At 36.8% G+C, this 17,640-nt stretch overlaps 1 protein-coding gene across 1 annotated transcript in view; it reads left to right on the forward strand.

The window, feature by feature from the left end:
* Positions 1-17,640, forward strand: part of BAZ1A (bromodomain adjacent to zinc finger domain 1A) — a 65,155-nt gene that overhangs the window by 30,200 nt on the left and 17,315 nt on the right. Inside the window, exons 8-20 of the mRNA XM_056345504.1 lie at positions 302-404; positions 3,052-3,218; positions 4,016-4,111; positions 5,945-6,083; positions 6,523-6,669; positions 9,099-9,194; positions 9,324-9,548; positions 10,214-10,379; positions 10,651-10,764; positions 11,954-12,078; positions 13,654-14,262; positions 17,069-17,232; positions 17,418-17,572. Of these exons, the coding sequence (XP_056201479.1) occupies positions 302-404; positions 3,052-3,218; positions 4,016-4,111; positions 5,945-6,083; positions 6,523-6,669; positions 9,099-9,194; positions 9,324-9,548; positions 10,214-10,379; positions 10,651-10,764; positions 11,954-12,078; positions 13,654-14,262; positions 17,069-17,232; positions 17,418-17,572 (2,306 nt within the window). The remainder of the gene's footprint in view (positions 1-301; positions 405-3,051; positions 3,219-4,015; positions 4,112-5,944; positions 6,084-6,522; positions 6,670-9,098; positions 9,195-9,323; positions 9,549-10,213; positions 10,380-10,650; positions 10,765-11,953; positions 12,079-13,653; positions 14,263-17,068; positions 17,233-17,417; positions 17,573-17,640) is intronic.

A 17,640-nucleotide genomic window follows, 5' to 3' on the forward strand; every position in this document is an offset into this window, starting at 1 on the left:
AGTTATATCATTTGCCTCTATTTAAACACAGCAAAGCTTAGTGCTCTAAACTACTTCATTTAAAAAGAAAACTGGAAGAAAAAGGTTTGTTTTTTCTACACCACACCACTGCTCAAAAATATTAGGCAGGATCTCTGAGTAATTACTATGTTTGTGGGAAACCCTTATAGCCTGTTTTTATTATTGTTTTAGGGAACAGTTGAAAAATTGGGACCATCTATTGCTGGTCATTTCATCATAGATATTATGTTCTTTTTTTTTTCTTTTCTTTTTTCCCCTCCGTCTCCAAATTGTGTATCAGGAGGATGATGTTACTACTAAACAAAATACCCAAGGAAGCAAAAGTAAAGTAGCAAAGGAAAAGACAAGGTTCCAGAAGCAAAAAGAAGATATGCAGGCTATGGGTAAGTTGAAGTTTAGTCCTGTTGACTAGTAGAACCAGTTTTTGCAGGTCTGAGTGCAGGCCATAATTAGAGTATTTTTGGGGTTGTACCTTTCAAAGGGAAAATGTAATAAGAGTGCCCTGCCACCGCTGTACTGCAAAGTGCTCCTTTCAGTGGTTAGAGCGGTTGTTTTCTCTTTATTTTTTCTTATTTTAAACTGGGGAAATATAGGAAGCTTGCAGTCCAGCTGTGTTGATTTCTCTTGGATAAATAAAATCAAAATACATTTTTGCAGAAGTTTGGAGTGTAGGGTTATATTTAAATTTTACCAGCTGAAGGTATATCAGAACAAACATTTAACACAAATCAATCTATTGTATGATAGAAATCTGTAAATGGAAAAACTACCTCAAAACTTAAGAGAACTGCAATGCTTTCTAAACTGGTAATAATCCCTAAGGAAATCTTGGGTCTTTCTGAAGATATCTGTGTGTAGATATTTAGGGTACATCTAAATGTTCTGCAAGATTACTTACAGTATGTTTAACAAATTTTTCTAATTAAAAGAGAACAAATTACTTAAGAGGTCTTTATTTTTGATTGATTGAATTATTTTGGCTTAGTTTTGACCTGTTTCTGATCTATTTAAACTTGATTTCAAATGAAGTAAGGCAACCCACATGCCTTTTGTATGGGTTTAACTAGGTATGCTGTTGCTTCTTTTGAGGAGGCAAAGCTCAGACAAGGGTTGTAAGCACTGATAAGGAAAGGCTTTCATCTGTGGGAACATTTCAGTGAACTTTTGGTTTCTACCTCATTTCTATTATCGTAGAATGTTTGGGGATGGCAGGGACATCTGGAAATTACCTAGTCCAACATGTGCTTAAATAACTGCAAAGTTGTCTGAGGCTGCTAAGAACCTTTTCCTCCTAGGACATGGGGACACTGGAGTTTAACAGGCTCCATTGAACTCTTGTGTCCACTTTTCTGCACAACTAGCATTTATTTATGTGCTGGAAATTATGGCGCAGAACAAGGCAACAGAAGCTTTGATGTTGATCAGCTTCCTTTCTTGTGTGGTGTTAACTACAGCCTTTAGAAGGCTAGTTAAAACACATTATGGCTTAATTCTATCTTTCTGTTATCTTATTGCTCCCCAAAACCCAATGCCCTTGAAACATACAGTTACAAACAATGGAAGAACAATCAGCCTTGAGATAAGCTGTGTGACACGGAGATCCAAATGTGTTTATATTTTCTGCCACCTCATTAAAAAGCTGTCACAACGTGTTGATATTCAGAGTTTGTAAATGCTTTCTGTTCTTTCTGTTGAGGGGACAAAATGATGGTGAATGCATCAAATAAGTAAGAGTAACAATAAAAAAATACGGTGATGTCACACTTGTTCTGTGTGCTTGTTTGTGGCCCAGTGTTTGCCCATGATGATAAACTTTTTTAAAGATGCAGTTCTTTAATTTAATACCAGCAACATGTTATACTAGTTGCTTGAAAAGTATGATCCCATCCATATGACACTTAAAATTATACTCTCAAATATACTAATGAATGTAATCCAGTATGAATTTTACCTGTAAATAACGTTTGTTTAGATTGTCAATTACTGACTTTTGGAAAATCTCTTATGAAGACCTGCAATAGTACTTTACTAATGATGTGAAAAGGTAGCAAAATACCAAGTACCTTGAAAAATCAACTTTCTTGGTATGTAGAATACTGGAGATCAGCTTCACTGCTTTTGTTTGCTGGGTGAGAGGCATTGCTGATATGTGTAGTAGCTATCTGTAAAAGCAATCTAGCCCATTTTCTGAATTTTATAGGAAAACGTAATCAAAATCTTTGAGTGCTATTCACTTGGTAATAAAAGTAAGGATCTTTTTTTCATTTTCTGCAGTTGTGATTCTAGCTTTCTTGTTTATTCAATTGAAATGGTAAGCCCCCGACCCCCTTCTATTTGTTAGCCTGTGTGTGGGTTGGCAGACATTGTCTGTCCACAGAAACTGGAACTCTGTATCCTGCTGTTTCTCTGCAGACAACTACAAAGAAATCTGGAACTCCTCAGGCAATAACATTTATTATCAATTAAAGTTCAGCTTAAACTGTGTAACAGAAGTAAAACTTGCACAAAACCCAATGAAATACTAAGTAGGTTTCCAATGTATTGACTTTTCTGTAATTCAGTAATAATTAAATATTTAAAGATCACTTATTTAAAGGCTTTTACTTCTACAAATATTTCATGATTATATGCCACACCTAGTTGTGACATGCTTTTATTAAGCAGTCATTATTAAATCTGTTGCTGTAATTATATGTGGTTGGAAGCAGTTCTCATCTTTGTATGTCACTTGATAGAAGCCAATAAACAAGTAATAAACATCTGTATACTCATAAAAACAGAGAAATCTGACTTTATTACAGTGATGACAACCTAATAAAACATGTATAATACTTAGGCTTAAAATTCTGATACTCTAAAGAACTTTCAAGTGATTGAATTTCTGATTGGCATAGAAGCAATTCAGTCTTCATAACAATATCTTTTTCATATGGTAATTATAAAAAGATCAGTCTATTTAGCACAGTTTTCTTTCACAAAAAAATAATTTTATTTAAAATGACTTAGTTTTGTTTGTTTTTTCCTTTGTAGCTTTTGAAAAGGCTAAATTAAAACGAGAGAAGGCAAATGCTATAGAAGCCAAGAAAAAGGAGAAAGAAGATAAGGAAAAAAAGAGAGAAGAATTAAAGAAGATTGTGGAAGAAGAAAGAATGAAGAAGAAAGAAGAGAAAGAGAGACTCAAGATAGAAAAGGAAAAAGTAATGCATTTGCAGTATAGGGTTTCGTATAAATGGCTTTCTAGTTTACTTGTTCCTTAGTTGCTGTCTGCTTCAAGTTATTTTCCATTAACTGTTTTCATTCATAGAAATGTACTTTAGAAGAATAGGTAGTTAGTTACAGGGTATGATTATGGAATTGTATTTCTGGATAACGTTCTCTATATTATAATTTTAGTTCACAAAAAGTTCACTTTGAACTTACTTCTGAGGTAATGTGGTGGGTTTGGGGGTTTTTGGGTTTTTTTGTTTGTTTCTTTTTCCCAAAAATGCATGACAGTATTTGATTCGATAGTTGTCTTCTACTGAAGTGTTAAAGATGGTGTACTGCATCAGATTCACAGCATGTTAAATGGTTCTGGGTTTCCTCGTGGCTTCTCTTTGGATGGAAATTACTAAATAACTTTTTGTCACTTTGATTTTATTCCAGTGTATTTTAGCACATCCACATCCACTATCTGTTTTGATGATCATCTTTTGTGGCTACCTTCATAAATACTCTTATTTTTAGATATTTTTTTTTCCTTGGCGACTTCCATTTAAAAAAACCACCAAAACAAACAGAAAAAAGTGTCTAATCCAACAAAGTATCACCACAGTTTACTTCTAAACAATGTTGCCAATATCATCTAGTAATTTTTGTTTTGTACAAGATTATTTCATTCTAATAAGTATGTTTTATTTTTCAGTGTGATTGAAATAGGAAGTGGTGCAGTTCTAGAAAATAGAACAGGGTGATCTGACCATATCTTATATACAATTGTCACACCCTTTTTCAGGAAAGAGAGAAGCTGCGTGAAGAAAAAAGAAAATATGTGGAATACCTTAAACAATGGAGTAAACCTAGAGAAGACATGGAATGTGATGACCTTAAGGTATGGTTGAATTTGGACTGTTCATGCTCTTAGTTTACAGGGTCGCCAAGCTAGGTTCCCTAACGCAGAGACAGATCTAGATCTGATCTAAATGCTAGGGGTTGTGATCGCCTGCAGTCATGTAATACTTCCCAGTGGTGATGCTAATAGGAACATCTGCATCTGCATTTTTTCACCCTCTAGAAAAACTTCACAGGCTGTTCGCAGTCTTAATGTGGAACAGATGTCTTTTTAAAGCACAGGCCTCACTGAATAGAGGGTATTGAGTATGCCTGAATTTTCTGTTAAATATGCAAGATGAGCTCACCTAGAATAAACCTGAGTTACTTAAAAGATCTGAGTACTGAGGAAACCAAATTTTTGGCTGCAAAAGGTAGAACGGACATTAGCTGCTTACTCCCTTTGGCATTCTTTTGATTTAAACTCTAGCAGTATCCTTGCTTAATGAGCATCTATCTTCCTGGATGATCCTGGAAACCTACAGAAATTAACTAGAGTTTACCTCCCAAAGAACGTAAATATTCTGAACAGCAATATAATGTGGCTGTACATAATGGAAGATTGTCTAGTGTTATACACTTATGTACACCTTATTATGATTGATTTTGGCAGGGGATAGTGAAAGAAGGCAAAATTGTCAGAAACACAAGGATGTGGGTTTATTTGAGGTACACTGAAACATGACAGACTCAAAGAGGACAAGCAGGAATAGAGGAGAGCGTTAAATGAATTGAAATGATAGCACCGGTTGGGAGGAATATGAGAATTGAATGTATTTGCAAGGAGAGCTGTATAGGCCATTGAAGATAGGAGTGAGAACTTAGCTGTGTATAGAAAGAGGGAAGAAACTCAAGAAAGGGAAGAGCATTGTCAAAACAAGAGGAAGCTAAGCAAAACAGTGCTGCTGTGTTTCAGCTGGAAAAGAAAAAGGGGAGGGGGAAGTGGTATCATCACTACAGTGAAAATTACCAAGAATATGAATAAAGACGAGTTTAGGTGAGGACTGCTTTTTAAAAGATGCCTTTAGAGGAAATGCATGAAATAACTTACTCTTTTCTTCTGAAAGCATAATATTTGGCATTCTTGTTAATGTGTTTGAACTACTGCCTTTGCGGTAAGGAGCCATCTTTCTCAAAATTGTTTGACTCCGCTATGAAACATGAAATGAAAGCAAATATTGAAGAGTTACATCAAGATACTAATTTGAAAGTCAAACTCAGTGTTAGATAGTGTCATCTGTGATGTGGAGGTGGTGTCTCTGTTAAGTGGTCTTGTTACATAGTTAGATCAGCTCCCCGTAACATGTCTTACAGCTATCATAACTGCCTTACCAATGCAAAAAACCAAATACCTGAGCGCTCACTCATTAGACGTGATCTTGCATATCCTAATATTAGATGGGTGTGTGTGAATGTGTTGGGGTTTTGTTTGCTTGTCTTAGCAAGCAATAATGAGTAACTTTTAAAAAATATGTTTATTTTTGCTTGTCTGGACAGTTCCAGCTTAAATTCAAAGCTCTTGTGAAATAATACAGGTTTAAAGGAAAAATCCTGACAATTGGTGGAACAAAGATACAAAATCATTCAACTTCATGAACATAAATAAACTCTTACCTAAAAAGACATGTCCAAGTTGTGTGCTTTTCCATTTTTAAAGTTAGTACTGCTGCAGTTACTACCATGAGAACTGATCGTGTCTTGCAGAACTATTTTCAGTAAAATGTAAAGAAACCAAATAGATGTACTCCTTAGAATCACAGACTGTTTGGTTTTAATCACTTGTGTACTCTGTAGAGACCAAATACAGTGTTAAGTTGTCCCATTTGTATTGCAGGAACTTCCTGTTCCAATGCCAGTGAAGACAAGACTTCCTCCTGAGATCTTTGGTGATGCTCTGATGGTTTTGGAGTTTTTATATGCTTTTGGAGAACTTTTTGATCTTCAAGATGAATTTCCTGAAGGAGTGACTTTAGGCAAGTTGTCATTTATGTGGCAAGGGGCCTCAATTTTGTGATGTCCCTTGTCCTACCAAACATCTTAAGTGCACCCAAGTACCAGTGTTACAAAATTTTCTGTGCAGCTTTAATATGTCAGTGCTTACAAGTGCATATAAATCCAGTTTTCTTAGTCAACTCCTGCAGTGTTTATAAAATCAAAATTAATTTCAATGTAGAAGCTGTTAATCTGTTTGTTAAAATGTCTACTTGTACTTCACTGTTGCAGTTATATAGTAAATAACGTTCTTTTGTCAGCACTCTCTCTGATACAATCACCTTAGGAATATTTGCAGTAAATTATGGAAAAGTAACTTGATTATAATACCTGAAGGGAAAAAAAATGTTTTCATTCTTCAGTACATAATCGTTTTCCAGCTTTGCGGCAAAAGTGACGCTTCTTAAACTTTATTCACAGAAGTTTTAGAGGAAGCTCTTGTAGGAAATGACACTGAAGGCCCACTGTGTGAATTGCTGTTTTTCTTCCTGACTGCCATCTTTCAGGCAATGGCCGAAGAGGAAGAGGAAGTGGCCAAAGATCAAATAGCTGATGCTGAGACCAAAGGTCAGATCCTTAATTTTACTGCTGAAAAACTGAAATTCCACTGGAATTAACTTTAAACTGCATGATTTATGGCATTCCTTTGTTTAACCTTGTCTTATTATGTGTGGATATTGTATGTAAATGGACTTGCTTTTTCTCTTTTATCTGAAATTAAAGCTTTAAACTGAGCAGACAGGGTGGGATCTGGGGGAAATGGAGAAAAAGCAAGCTCATTCTTACTACAATTGTATCCAGCGAAGCATAATAAGCTTTTAACAGCACTGCTTATGTTTTGGAGGCAAGGGGAAACTTGTCTTCACCTTCCTCCTCTTCCTTCAGCATGGTTAGATGTTTCTCCTGAGGGTCAGGAAAAGGCATTTTCTTAAGTCTTCTCGAAGGTCTTTAACTGTAGCTGTAAAAAAAGAATTCTGGACCTAACAAGATGAAAAACTAAAACTCCCCAGCATAGCTGTAACAGAGAACTCGGTATTCATTGTCCTTGAAGACTTGGAAGTATGCATCCACAGCTCCTAGATACTACAATGTCTCTTTTTCCAGTAAAGGATCTCAAAGTCACTCTGCTTTTGGTCTTCACTCTAAGGCTGAAGTTGCCCATGTTTTCAAAGGCATTTGGTACACACTAACCACTGATCAGAAGGAGGTGCCAGCTTTGTTCCAAACTTACGTGGTCCTGCGTTTGTGGACTGCCAAACTTGCTAACTAGTTAAAGGAGAAGCTTTGACTCTTCCTGCTAGTCTTTATTCCATTAGAGGTAGATAGGAACTTAAGAGCACTCCCTGTTTGAGGTCAAATGAATCTATGAATCCTGTGGTGCCCCCTTAAGACCACCATGTGTGAGGTGTAGGAAGGTTCCGTTAAATCCTTCCTTGAAGACTGTGCCTATACTTATGATTAAGGTTAATGTCCAATCTATAAAATGTCTTTTATATAAACATGTGTGTTATCTTCAGCAATAGAGGCTGCTTTTGTTAACTGAATAAAGTTACAGATTTGATACTGTGTTAACAAATTTAGACTGTATTTTAATCACTGTTGAAATTAGCCATTAAGCTGTATCTTATTAACTACTGAGAGCATTGCTTCAGCAATGTGCGCAAGGACTCCATTATCAGGTAATCATAGAAAAGTTGATTAGATTCTTTATTATTCATAGGACTGGTCAGAAAAAAGGTAATAAACTTTCACATTTTAATTTGACGATGTGGGGCTGGCAACTGCAAAAAACCCTGCCATTTCATTTCTGGTTTAGCAGAGCTGTGGGAAAGGCACTTCATCTATTATCTTTTACTTGCCTTGCGACTTCAGTTTCTTGTCACTCTTGTTTAGACATCTTCATTCCCATGAAATAATTATGTGATCTCAGCTTTGTAATCCTGACTAACCAAACTAGTAGTAGTCAGCACATTTGCTCACTTGAATTCTGTACAGGCAGTGTTCCTGCAACAGAAAACACCATGGGTGTGAGATTTTTCTGTGTCAAGTTCTTTCTCAAACAGTGTTATACAGATTGCAGCAAGAGGGGAGGTACAGAGGTGAATTTTTGTAATGTCCAGGTGACAGTTTTTAAATGTCAGTTATCATGCAAGACTCTGTTGTGGATTTGCTTTTTATGTAGTCTTAGTTTGGATTTGTGGCTCTTTATTGACTTGGTGACTCTGTAACTGCTTAATGATTTGGACTTGAACAAAGTGGAATTGTTGAAACAGCATACAACGCTGAAAAAAATTCGACCAACCCTCTGGAGAAATACCTGTAAGTGCTAAGGAAACTTTTGGCTAAGAAATAGGAATTTTGCTGTTTCTGCCTCTCGCTGCCTTGCTTTCCTGGTCAGTTTGCTAATGTGTGATGTTCCTTATTAAGTGCAGATGCTTGTTTTGGTGAAATATGGTTTCTCTGTAATGCCTTAGTAATTGTATTTGTGCAGAACAGTAAGGCTATATCCAAGTTACAGATCAAAAGTATATGCTGAATGGTGATAACCAGTATCAAAATGTGTGATTGGTTCAGATGGTCTTTCCTAAAAGCAAAGTTATGATAGGAAATAACAGCTCATTTGAGGGAACAAAATTTAAGTGTTCTTGCATTGTTACTTGTTTTTGCTTTCAAGCGTGTTTATGGATTTGGTTTTGCTGCCTCTCATGTTGCCGTTGTGCATGTTTTGTGCATTGTGGTTGCTGTAACAGCTTATAGGGAGAACAGTGTATAGCATGTGGTGCATGTCCTTAGCTTTTAGTTGGATTTTTAGTTGCATTTAAAGTTATGTAAACTTCTAATTTGGATGTTGAATTGAGTTTTGAGTATATTGATGCTTTTGTAACTATCGGCCCTCTTTTTGCTTTGACTGCAGCTTTTGAAAAATAGCTTGCTTTCCTCCCCTCCACAGTACAAGTTTTAATTTGCACTAGAATAAAGTGTTTATTTCCTTAAAGATTTAACAGAGGCTTTGGATGAAGATGCAGACCCCACAAAATCTGCACTGTCTGCAGTTGCAACTTTGGCAGCTGCATGGCCCCAGTTACATCAGGGTATGTGTGGGTTTCACTTCTTTGTTTTGTTACTGTTTTTATTTTACTTGGTATTTTAAAGCAAATTTTTGATATTTATGTATGTTTAAATGTCTACATAAAATAACTGTTCATTCTTCTCAACTGTAGGCTGCAATTTGAAAAACTTGGATCTTGATAGCTGCACTCTTTCTGAGATTCTCAGACTTCACATTCTAGCGTCAGGCGCTGATGTAACATCAGCGAATGCAAAATACCGTTACCAGAAACGAGGAGGGTTTGATGCTACTGATGATGCTTGCATGGAGCTGAGATTAAGTAACCCTGGTCTCTTGAAGAAACTTTCAAGTACCTCAGTCTATGATTTGTTGCCAGGTAATAAAAGACAATAAATGTATGGGATGATTAGATTGCTCAAGTGATCAGTTTTGTAACCGCTTCAGATCAATTATGGTCAAAATTCACCATATCATAGAATAATTTAGGTTGGAAAGGACCTTTGGAGATCAGCTATACCAACGCCCACCCCCTGTGCTTAGGCCCCCACAAGCAGGTCCCATCAGATAATGCCTAGCTCTGCAATCTCTTGTCATTACTTCTGAGTAGCTTTTTCCCATACGTTCCATTTTAAAAAATGCTAGTTTTACTTGCAAAAGGGGATCACTCGGAGAAGCATCTGAGTGTTTGATTTGGCCCCTGATTTTGTTGTTGTTGTGGTTTGGGTCTTTTGGTTGTTATTTGGAAATGGAGGAAAAAAAATTACTAAATGACTATCTACTGTTCCTTTATCTCTCTTTTGACTATAATATTGCATTTCAGTTCTTCCTGTGGTGCTAAATGTTAATAAATTAAAAATAAAGGTTCACGTCTCAGATCAAAGCAGGAATTACAGGAAATGCCTCTTTGTGAGTGCAGCTGGTGTACTACAAATGTTTGACTTTCACTTTTTCTCGAGTGAGTCTTCAGTCTGGACCGTTTAAGAGTAAGGATTATTTATCAGTTGTATAATGAAATCTAAATATTGGTCTGAATTTTATTAGGAGAAAAGATGAAGATCCTTCATGCCCTCTGTGGGAAACTTCTTACTCTTGTCTCCACTCGAGACTTCATTGAGGACTCCGTTGATGTGTTACGACAGGCAAAACAGGAGTTCAGAGAATTAAAGGCAGAACAGCATCGCAAAGAACGAGAGGCGGCAGCGGCAAGGTAAAACTAGGATATGGAAGGCTAAATTTTGTTGCTACAAATTAGATTAATTCCTCAGTTGCAAAAGGCATGAGAGAAACAATAGTAATGCTTGTGTTGTATGCTGGTTTCTTGAGACCCTAGACAGGAGTGAAATTCATTGGGCTAAACGTTGTGCTTTCCTACGTTACTGTTCATTTTAGATGATGCAATAGTATAAAAGAGAAAAGATGTGTCTAGGTCAGATACTAGACTAATTGCAACTGGTTTTCTGTATCTCTCTCACTGTTAGGATACGTAAGAGAAAAGAAGAAAGGTTAAAAGAACAAGAGTTAAAAATGAAAGAGAAACAAGAAAAGCTGAAGGAAGAGGAGCAAAGAAATCCTGCTGTAGAAGTATCTGTTGGGTATGATACCTGGTATTACTGTGATACATATGATACTGTGATGCATACTTTTAATTTATGTGGCCAGCCCTTATCTGTGTATTTTTTTCATTGACTGGACTATAATGTACGAAGGTATATTTTAAGTATATAGCCCTTAATGTTGATTTTATTTTTCTTCCTAGTGTTCTAGAATTACTTTATGAAAGTGATTTTATTTTTGAAATCAATTTTTATTATATTCAGAATTCTGTTGAAAGCTTGACACTTTGACCTACTGACAAGAGAAACTTGCAACTTCTAGTTTGGGGTTTTCTGCCTTACTTTTTGTTGTGCATTGATTTCATATCTATGAACGTCTTCATAATAGACCATTCCAGTTTTTCTAGTTTGAGGAATTAGCCTGATGTGAGGTAGATAATACTGGCCTCATATAACAGATCGTGAATCAAACTTAATAACAATTTTAAAAAAAATTTTGTTCTATCCCAGGTGATTTCCATAAAATCAAGGTTTTTTTGTTTTATTATTAAAACTGTATGGTTTTAGGTGGTAAGGTTCATGCACATGTAGCTCTGTGTGATTCCAGGGAAAAAAAAAAAGGCAAAGAGTATATACAAACACTGTATCTTTACCTGCTTGAGGAAGGGAGTTAAACAAATCTGCTTGCAAAAGGTGAGCATGAGCCAAAGACAGATCTGTGCTATGTTTTTGAAACTATAATTATGGGGAAAAAAAAGTTACACTGTAGTGGTTGCATGTAGTTCTGTAGGTTTTTAATTTACATTTTCTAGGTGAGGGAAAAAATGTGTAATAAGCATTTTATAAAGTGGCATACATTATGATGAGGAAACATTTTTATTTTTTTAGTCATGAAAAAAAATACAGGTCAGTAGAACTACCCTAAGATGTCTCCAAAAAGAATCTGATGATAATAATGCTACTCAAATGAAGGAGTGAATTCCAAAGACCAGGTTTCAATCTTTAATATGGAACTTCCCATTTACAGTTTCTTCTGGGTTTTAATATATTCTGCAACTTATCTTTTTATTTGTAAAAAGCCTTACAGGTCTTTTACTAGCTTAAGTACTCCTGAGAGGAAAATACTGTTTGTGTTGAAGATGCCATATTCCAATGTGTATTTTTTTCATTCCATTCAGCTCTTAATACATGGTTGGTCAGTCACCTCTTGTTTATTTTATTGTGTTAGGGAGGAGGAACGGGAGGACCTTGATACTAGTACGGAGAGCAAAGAAATTGAACGTAAAGAGCAAGACATGGACACAGTGACAGAGGATGAAGAAGAGCTGGGACCAAACAAAAAGCGAGGAAGAGGTAATGCTGCAATTGTTTGTTCATTTGTGTACATATGTGCACACACACAAGCCTGCATGCACCCAGGAAGTTATTGGGGTTTATAGTAAATTTTCATGAAGTATCGATCTTTCCTGTAGTTTTCTTAAAGGAGAAGGGAAGAAAAACACTCCACACCCGAACATGATCATAATGGGCTACTCAGCACATTGAGCTGGCCTGGTGCAGTTGTAGTGGTCAGCTGTACATTCTTTCACACCGTTTCTTCTTGTCTTCCATGCTTGCTGTTTAGATTCCTCTTTTGTCTAAAAAAACCCAGGTTGTTGCCTGACAAACCATTGCATTTACGAGTAGTGTGTTCATGGAGTTGTAGGAGTCTCATCTACAAGGGTATATTGTGGGTTTGCTTCCTTTTATTAGGAAGCTGCAAAAACAGCATGTTTTTTTAAAAGAAAACGTTACATTGAGTGGTTGGGTTTAGTTTGGCTTTGTTAAAGCAGCAGCATGCCTTCTATACAAGAATGCAACCAGACAGCCTCAGAGTTAGTTTCCTCAGCTATGTGCTTCTAGGAGCTGTGGCGCAATAAATGGCATAGCCTGCTCTTAGTAACTAAACGTAGATACCACCACAGGAGGATGAATTGCTGATGGCTTTGGGCTGCTAGCTCATCTGTGCCTTTTTCCGGTGAAGGCTTTGTGCTAGCATCCGTGCCAATGGAAGTCCTGGATCGTTGTGGGCTTAAGGTTGCACACGGGTACAAAACTTGTAAACTTGTTCACTGTAGCTCTGTGATGGCAAAGCAATGAGATTTTAAACAGAATTTCAAGTTTCTCAAATGCCCATGTTTGAGACATGGTGACTGGAGGGCACACAATTCCTATAATTGGAGAAACTGAAGGTCATGCTGGATATCAGTAGAAATTGAGTGCTGACAGCATCTTGCACTGTTGTGTGTGTCAACGACAGGATGTACTTTTCTAGATGACTATCAGGACCTGATTCTTTAGTAAACTAAGATGTGAACGGGAGTAGTTTCAGTTGGTACAAGTTGAGGGGAAAAAAAGTAGTGTATATATATTTAAAATAAACAGTAGTTGATAACGTAACTAAGTTTGCAATAAAAGCTCTTACATAGGGATTCTGGTCTTGCTGGAGGTCTTTGAGGGGTTTAAGTTGATCATTTTGAGTATGATAAATTAAGCTGAAAACATAGTTTGTATTCAATAATGAATTTGCTAGATTTTTACTTTAGCAGGGTAAGGTACTTCCGTAACATACTTCTAAGTTCGTAAAATTTTGGTTTGTTTTTAGTGGTGTTAAAAATGACAGTGTCAGCAAATGAGACTTGCTCTAGTTTCTGCAAAGTGAAGGTACACTGAAGATGGCTACCCCTTTATCGAGGGAAGGGTGTTAATCACTTGAGTTTTTCTTTAATAAAACTCGTATTGTTTCTTGACTGAGCTGATAGTCTTTGACAGTGTAAGTCGAGATAATTGGAAAAGGACAGAACCAAAACCTGCCCTTTACCTGAGTTTTTTGGTTAAAGAAAGAATTTATAAACATATTGCTATCATACTTCTTCCTTTAACTTTTAGGAAGGAGAGGGCAAAATGGATATAAAGAATTTACAAGACAAGAAGAAACTACTTGTGAAAAGAGCGAACCTCTTACTGCTGAAGACGAAGAAGCTTTAAAACAGGAGCAACAAAAGAAAGAGAAGGAACTGTTAGAAAAAATTCAGAATGCAACAGCCTGCACAAATATCACCCCGTTAGGTCGTGACCGTCTGTACCGACGCTACTGGATTTTCCCCTCTGTTCCTGGATTGTTTATAGAAGAGGACTATTCTGGTCTTACAGAAGACATGTTGTTGCCTCGAACCTCTTCCTTTCAGAATAGTGTACAGTCTTGCACAAATGAACCTCAGGTATTCAGTAAAACTGGAGAGTCTTTGAAATCTTCTGAATCTACCTCCAATATTGACCAAGATTCACATACCAGTGTTGTTGTAGAGGTGCCAAGGCCAGTATATAAACCAAACCGTTGGTGCTTTTACAATTCTCGGGAACAACTGGACCAACTTCTGGAGGCTCTCAATTCCCGAGGACATAGGGAGAGTGCCTTAAAAGAAACTCTTTTACAAGAGAAGAGTAGAATATATGAACAACTAAGCAGTTTTCCTGTGGAAAAATTCCATATTCCAGGTAAATGAAAGGTTCCTGGTCTTAATTTGCTTCCACATCTGTTAACACTATATAATATTCTAGAAAGCTCTAGGTCTCACTTAATTCTAATTCCAAAGAAATAAGAATTTTTCTGAAGCATTGTTTCACTCTATGGAAAATAGGTTTGGTCTTTTCCTTTCTTCTTTTTTTTTTACCTTTGTTTTTTCTTGATGGATTTTTTGCTATTTTCTTGTGGTTTATGCTAAAAAAAGCAGTAATTTTTCTGTTATCTCACTGCTTAGTAAAAAGGGATTGGCTTTTAAACAAACGTCTTCAGGAAGTAATTTGAGCTTTGGGAGAAGATTAACTGGAGAATAAAGATTAGTATCTGCTGAAGGTAAATCATAGTATTGATCATCTGATGTCCTCATTTCCCGTATGATAAAAGCAAACACAAATTATGACACTGGAGACAGAAACATTGCAAAGGGAGGCAATTGCTAATACCTTGATTTCTGAGTAGGATGTATTTGTTCATAATGTTATAATGCATGAAATTGTTCAGAAGCCTTTACAGGGCTATTGTGAACAAAGGAATGATGGCATATTGCAGGGTCACACTAAAACCTTTGGGAGGAAAAAAGTAGTGTAGCTGTGTTGGTTGTTACGTGGCTTAACATCGGTGCAGTGGATTCTGTGATATCACTTTTTTTTTTTTCTTTTTCTTCCTCTTTTGGCAGATGCTTGTTACAGGAGGAGGAGACACCTGCAGAGCAGTATTGTTTTTTTTATGGGTTTAAAATGTAGGAGTGTACTTAAAACCATCATAGACCTAGGATTTAGGGGGTTTCCCCTGTTCTCCTAGCTAAATATTTTGCCATTTATTGGCAATGTGTTAGCTCAAATCACTGATAATGTTCTGCTTACATAAGCTTGCATTCGGCTGTTTGTGGTGCGTTGGTGGGTAGAGGATGTTAACAGAATGAAACTCCCTAGGGTAATGTTTAAGAAATTGCATTTTGTTTTTAATTATGCCAAATTATCATAAGGATTTCAGCTTATCTGTATTGGGACAAGGGAGAATTATTCACAGCAGAGCTGTTTTACTGGAGAGAGTAGGCCAGGACATGCAGCAAACACATCAGATACTACTAAATTCATAACTGATCTATCATTTCTTTTGGTGGAAACTAGCACAGGACACAATTTCTGTATACTAATTACTTCTTTTGGAGGCCTTATGGCTATGTTTATGGTTTTTTGGTGAGAAAATACCACTTCCTGATATGTTAGTGTGTATGGTTCCTTATTTTCCTAGTTGCTGCACCTTTATCTGTGTTTTGTGTGTTGCTTTCTGTCCCGAAGCAACTTGATTTCCATAGTCGGAGATCTTTTTTTCTGTTAGAATTGTAGAATAACATCGATTTAATTTTTTTTAACAAAAAAAGCTTTGAACTTTACTTTAATAGAGACCAAGAAAATTCAAATGCAGTGGTTCAATACCAGTGCTGCCACCTCTGTGTGACACGCAGTGCGAAGTGGCCATGTGTAGCTGTACTTCGGAGGGAGCTGTACCGCTGTGGACTCCAGCGGCTGCCCTGCTGCCTTCACTCATATGACTTGTAGTACAAGTGCTCTGTGATTCTCTTGTACTATAGACCACCCCTCTCCCTTTTTCCAATTCCACTCAGAAGAGCGTGGAAATAAAATCATATGTGCTATTACTTGATTTTATTCCAGTATCCATTCCCTCATCAATTATTTGCAAGGCAGTTGCTGCTCTTTCAGTTCTGCGAAAGAAGAAAATCTCATTCCTTCTTTTAAGTCGGAAAGTGTGTTTCCCACATCCAGACATCACAGTATGCTAGTATACGTTTTGAGAATATTTGCATAGTTACTTTTAGTTAGAGGGAGTTGTTCCTGCAATTGAGAGTGTCTTAGAAATTCATCCTGTGCTTCCTTAACAATAGCTTTATGGTAGTTTTTGAGTATCTCTGAGCTCTTGCATCTACCTTTTCGTCACTGTACTCATAGGATTTAAGTTAAATCCTGGGAACAGAAACATTTACCACCTATACAGATTTGCAAGCAGTAATTTAGGATCTGGGCGTACTTTCAGTTCTTTCCTGTGGCTTTTGAGCTTTTGTATGATTTTTGAGTTCTCTTATGAAGAGGTTTTTGCTTGACAGCCCATTGTCAGGTCTTCCCTTCTTTTTTATAAATTAACTTGCTGTCTTGTTCCTTTTTTCCCTGCCTTTAATTAGAGGACACAGTCGTCTAGTTTGTGCCTGTGTCATCTTATCTTTATCTGTGTTTTTTGTTTTGAAGGAAGATTTTTTTAAAAGGGATTATATCTTGTTAGGTTAGTTTATGTGATTGTTAGTTTCACATGCTTGTTTTCAGTGTTGCCATGATAAAGATCCATGCAGGAAAGAAAACTGAGGAGTTCTGTAGTGTCAGGGACATATTAAGTATGAAAAATACTAGAAATGTGACTCTTCTTTTTCTCCATGCACTTGTAGCAGAGAGTTGTTGAGTATCTACTACTTTAGAAAGCACTTTAAGACAAAATAATGATTTCTGAATTAGCAAGGATTTCTCATAGTGTGCGTTGGGATGAGTGGATTCTAGTCTATAGGTCTTGCCTTAAAAGTATGCTCCACTTGGTTGGATCAGATGCCTGAGTTGGCGTGGAGGTACTGGTGTTGGCACCTGTCACTACAGGGAGTTTTGCACCTCCCTGTGTGTGTAGCTTGTTATGCCCTGTACTAATTTTGTTCCCTCCACCGGCGGCTACTTTAAGGAACAAAGTCCACTAACACTAAGTTACTTGGTGTTCTTGCAGACAAACCTCAAAGTGACATCAGACCTCCTTCAGGACGGGGAAGGATGCAGAATGCCCACGATGGATCTCACATATCTGCAGAGAAGCAGCTTGAACTGAGACTTAGAGACTTTCTTTTGGACATTGAAGACAGGATCTACCAAGGAACATTGGGGGCTATTAAGGTATTTGTGAATTGTAGAATACCTAAGAGCGTGGTGGTGCCGTCGAGTCTGTAACTTAAATGAGAACTCTTGCATGCTATGCATGTTACTGAAAGCATAATTAAATTAAGTGTAGACAGTAATGGGCACTAAAAGTTTGTGGCCTTTGTTTCTTTAGAAACTTCAGATTTCTATGTTTGCTTCAGGTTACAGACAGACAGTCTTGGAGAGCAGCTTTAGAACATGGGCGGTATGAGTTTCTGAATGATGAAAACAAAGAAAATGGTATAATCAAAACTGTGAATGAAGAATCTGAAGAAATGGAAACAGATGATCAGGAGAAGTTTATTGTGAAAGACAGGTAAGAACTATGGTTTAAATAATGGCTCTTTCCAGTGAGTTTTATAGCAGTGCTCTGGTTTTTTAACC

This window comes from Falco biarmicus, chromosome 7, assembly GCF_023638135.1.
Source record: "Falco biarmicus isolate bFalBia1 chromosome 7, bFalBia1.pri, whole genome shotgun sequence".
NCBI classification, from domain to species: Eukaryota; Metazoa; Chordata; class Aves; order Falconiformes; family Falconidae; genus Falco; species Falco biarmicus.